General features: G+C 15.7%; 1 protein-coding gene across 2 annotated transcripts; it reads left to right on the top strand.

Annotated features, from left to right (window-relative positions):
- Positions 1 to 3233: 3233 nt before the first annotated feature.
- PGSY75_0501100 (heat shock protein 40, type II) lies at positions 3234 to 4872 on the top strand (the record flags this gene model as incomplete). Of its 2 annotated transcripts, none has more annotated exons than XM_018784295.1 (4): positions 3234 to 3344; positions 3464 to 3589; positions 3766 to 4120; positions 4301 to 4872. In XM_018784295.1, the coding sequence occupies 4 exons, from the start codon at positions 3234 to 3236 to the stop codon at positions 4870 to 4872; spliced, it is 1164 nt and encodes a 387-aa protein (XP_018642949.1). The 2 variants fall into 2 exon arrangements, with proteins under 2 accessions (XP_018642949.1, XP_018642950.1); XM_018784294.1 differs by having other exon boundaries at positions 3766 to 4165.
- Positions 4873 to 4883: the final 11 nt, after the last annotated feature.

Genomic DNA, 4883 nt, shown 5'->3' with positions numbered 1-4883 from the left:
ATAAGAAAACAAAACTTTTTAGTCAGATTTAATAAAGAAAAAAAAATAAATAAAAATCAATTTATATATATATATATAAATATATATAGTGGAAATTTAAATTTTAATATTATAATTTTTTTTTTAATAATTATTTGAAAAAATTATATAATGTGTAAATATATAAAATTATATAATTTTAAATTTTTAATAATAAATTATTAAAATTAAAAGAATATTTCATAAATATATTAGAATATATATTTCTTTAATATTATAAATGAGAACTTTATTTTCCAAAAATGTTCCAAAAAATTAAGGACTTCTTTATTTTCTTTTTGAAATAAACCAAAAAAAAAAAAAAAAAAAAATAATAAAATATATATATATTTATACAAAAATATTAGATAATAAAACATATAAACAATGTTATAATAATATCCATAAATTCTTTTTTATAATCAATATTATATAATTACAATATATTATGTTATATATTATCTTAGAAATATAAGAGATAAAGATAATTTATCTTTAAAGATCATACATGCGATATCATTTATATTATTTGAATATAATATATACATATATATATTATTTACTTACATATGGAAAAATACCTAATATACAAGGAAATAAAATCAGAAAAAAGAAGAAAATAGATATAGAGAGAGATAATAATATATATATAATTCACAATATATAATAATAAAAATTAATAATAATAAGAAGCAGAAGAATTATGTTTTATTTAAATATATATTTTTTTTAAAATAATAAAATAAAATTTAGATATTCATATATATATATATATTATTATAATTACGCTTAATTTTTACATATATAAGTCATTTCTTTTAAAAAAATTTCAAATAATAATATATAATTTCATTTGTGTTTGTATAGAAAAAACGACATCATATAATATAGTATTTATTACTTTATTATTATTACTATTATATATATATATATATATATATATATATAATATAGTGAAATTAAATTTATCCTCTATAATTTATTTAAAGCATTTAAAAGTCTTGCGGATGCATTATATGATATATAAATAATATAATTAGGGTGAGAGATAAAATAATTCATATATATATATATATATTATTTTTTTTTTTTTAAATTAACATCTTCATTTTATAATTATTACTTCGATATAATTTTCCATATCACAAAAAAATAGGTAAATAAATAAATTATTACATATATATATATATATATATATATATATATAGCAACAGGAAAATATGGAATATTGAAATATTATAGATATTCAATTTCTTTTGTTTTGAAAAAATATATAATATATATAAAATTATAATAAATAATGTAAAGGACAGAACAATATGAATATATAATTCATAATTTTTTGAAAATGTTTTTATGTGTTATAACATTTATATACTAAATATTGAATCCATGTAGATTAATATATATATATATATATATATATATATGTATATATACGTGTATATATATAATGATAAGTTATATTCATTTTGTTTTTTTTTTGTTCTTAACTTATAATATAGTTTAATATTTTAATAATACCTAAAAGTGTTTATTAGAATGTACTTCATAAATTATTGTTTTTATTCAACATGATATATATAGTATATTATTTGCATTTTTTCTAAATAATTCATAACTTAACCAGTTTTATAAATATTTATATATATATATATATATAATATATTTTTCTTGAATTTTATTACATTTTTATTGTGATGATATTTCAATTTTTTATTTTATTGTATTTTAAAAATAAAATATATAATTTATATTATTTAATTTTTGTAAGAATTTTTTTTTTTTTTTTTTTTTTGTTCATTTATTTGTTTTTAAATAAGTATATTAAATATATTATATTATGTTTTATTGTACTTAAAAATATAATTCAATATGCCATTATTTAAAAAACATATAATCTTTAAAAAGCCTCACAAAATTTTTTTATTTTATATATATATATATTTATTTATTTATTTTTTTTTAGGTATTTTTTTATTTTCTTAAAAATCTTAAAAATATATATAAGAATTAAAAAAAATATATTATTCCTAAAAATTGCTACCAAAAAAAATAATCAAATATAAATATATTAATAGTATTTAAAATAATATATATTATTTTTTTATTATATATTAAAAAAAAATAATCAAATATAAATATATTAATATTATTTAAAATAATATATATTATTTTTTTATTATATATTAAAAAAGAATATATTAATAAAAAATTACAGTGCTTATATAATATAGGTATTATATAAATTTTAAAAAAATATATTCTTTTTCTTTTTTAAGAAGTAATATAAATATATGGGTAAAAAAAAATATATATTAATTTTGAATTTGTATATTATATGATGATATGATATTATAATAAATAATAAAATTTTTAAGTTCTTATAAAAAAAAAAAAAAAAAAAAAAAAAAATGGACTTAATTTTAATACAAATAGAAAAGTTTTACCATCATATATTATTATTTTATATTTAGAGATAATTTTTTTTTTTTTTTTCCGAATTTTATATTTCTTATATATGAAATAATTAATATAATATATATATTTTATTTATTTATTTATATTTAATACATGAAAAAATTATAGTTTTTTTAATATAATTATAAATATTATAATAATATATATATAATATTCGAATTTCTTAAAGCCACCAGAACATAAAAAAAACCGTTAATTTGGTTTTTAATAATTTATATATAATTTAAGATATTCTTTTTTTATATATAATAATATTATAAAATGTTTCTATTTTAATATATGGTTTATAATTTTTGTTTAAAAAGAATATATAATATTTATGTAATTATTATTTTATAAAAAACGATGATAATGTTTTTATGAGAATAATATATTTATTAGTTGCATTATTTTGTTCATAATGTAATTTTTAAGTTTTTATTGATATATAATTTTGTTTTTGTTATATTATATATATTATAATATATGTATATTTTATTTTTTATTTTAATTTTTTTTCTTTTCGTTTTCGGTTGTGGTTTTTAAGTTATATATAAAATTTTAAACTGTTACAAATTTTTATAGATGAAAAAGAAAAAAAAAATAATAAATTAATAATATATATATATATATATATATATAAGAAATATATTGATAATAATTATTTATTTTGTTATATTTTATTTTTCATGGCTTAATATATAAGCAGAATTATTAAATATAAAATTTGGTTATTATAATAAAAAAATAAAAAAATGTCCATTTTAAAGAAATACGAAGGAAGAGAGAAAAATAATGTCTTCCTCTTTATTATTAAAATTGTTTTATTTTATACCTTGCAATATGTATTAATTGGTTCCAATTATGTAAGACAAAAAGATAAAAATATAACTTAGGGTTACTTGTATTATGATATTGACTTATACAATATATAGTGTATATATATATATATATATATATTTCCTTTTTTTTTTTTTTTGTATAGGATAAACAGAACCTATCATTTGGAAGTGAAATTTTTAATACAAAAGTGTTTGATTTTACTTCAGTGAGATCATTAGCAGAGTTTAACTCGGGATCATCGAGAGAAAGTTCTAAGATAGATGAAACTGTATGTTATAAGAATCTTATGTATATATATATTTATATTAATGAACAGATAAAAAAAAAATATTGAGAAATATTATTTGTTTTTAGACAAGGAATATATATATTATACATATATATTTTTCATATAATACCTATATACATATTTGAATTTTTTTTTTTTTTTTTTTTAATTTTTAGGATTACTATGCTGTATTAGGTCTTACTAAGGATTGTTCACAAGATGATATAAAAAAAGCATATAGAAAACTAGCGATGAAATGGCATCCTGATAAGCATCAAAATGAAGAAGATAAAATTGAAGCAGAAAGGAAATTTAAGTTGATTGTTGAAGCTTATGAAGTTTTATCAGATGAAGAGAAAAGAAAAAATTACGATTTATTTGGACAATCAGATTTAGGAGGATATACAAATAAGGATGAAACATTTTATACATATTCAAATATAGATCCAAATGAATTGTTTAATAGATTTTTTTCTCATGATGCAAGTTCTTTCTTTTCACAAGGTTTTGATGACTTTCCATCATTTCAAGGTTTTGCGAATATGCATTCAAGAAGATCTAGATCAAATAGATCAAGTTAGAAAAGGAAACAAAATAAACTTTTATATTATATATATGTGATATATGTTTATATATGTATATAAATGAATGAATAAACAAACATACACACACATATATATATATATATATATGTATATATTTTTTGCGCAGATATTTTTTCTCGATCATTTGGTAGAGCAGCATCATTTGAAGTTCCCTTGCTAGTTACACTGGAAGAATTATATACCGGTTGTAGAAAAAAATTAAAGGTAACAAGGAAAAGGTTTGTGGGTCTTAATAGTTACGAAGATAATACATTTATAACTGTTGATGTTAAACCTGGATGGAGTGACGGAACGAAAATTAATTTTCATGGTGAGGGAGAACAATCATCTCCTAATGAACAACCAGGAGATTTGGTTTTTATTATAAAAACAAAACCACATGATAGATTTATAAGAGAAGGGAATAATTTAATATATAAATGTTATTTACCATTAGATAAAGCTTTAACTGGTTTTCAATTTAATATAAAATCTTTGGATAATAGAGATATAAATGTAAGAGTAGATGATATAATTAATCCAAATAGTAAAAAAATAATAACTAATGAAGGTATGCCATATTCAAAAAGTCCATCTGTTAAAGGTGATCTTTTGATTGAATTTGACATTGTATTTCCTAAAAAATTAAGTCCTGAACAAAAAAGAACATTAAAGGAAACCTTGGAAAATACTTATTAGTTTTATTTTTT

The sequence above is a fragment of the Plasmodium gaboni genome, chromosome 5, assembly GCF_001602025.1.
Source record: "Plasmodium gaboni strain SY75 chromosome 5, whole genome shotgun sequence".
NCBI classification, from domain to species: Eukaryota; Apicomplexa; class Aconoidasida; order Haemosporida; family Plasmodiidae; genus Plasmodium; species Plasmodium gaboni.
Note: the sequence above shows the minus strand (reverse complement) of the source record. Positions and strands in the feature narration are given on the sequence as shown.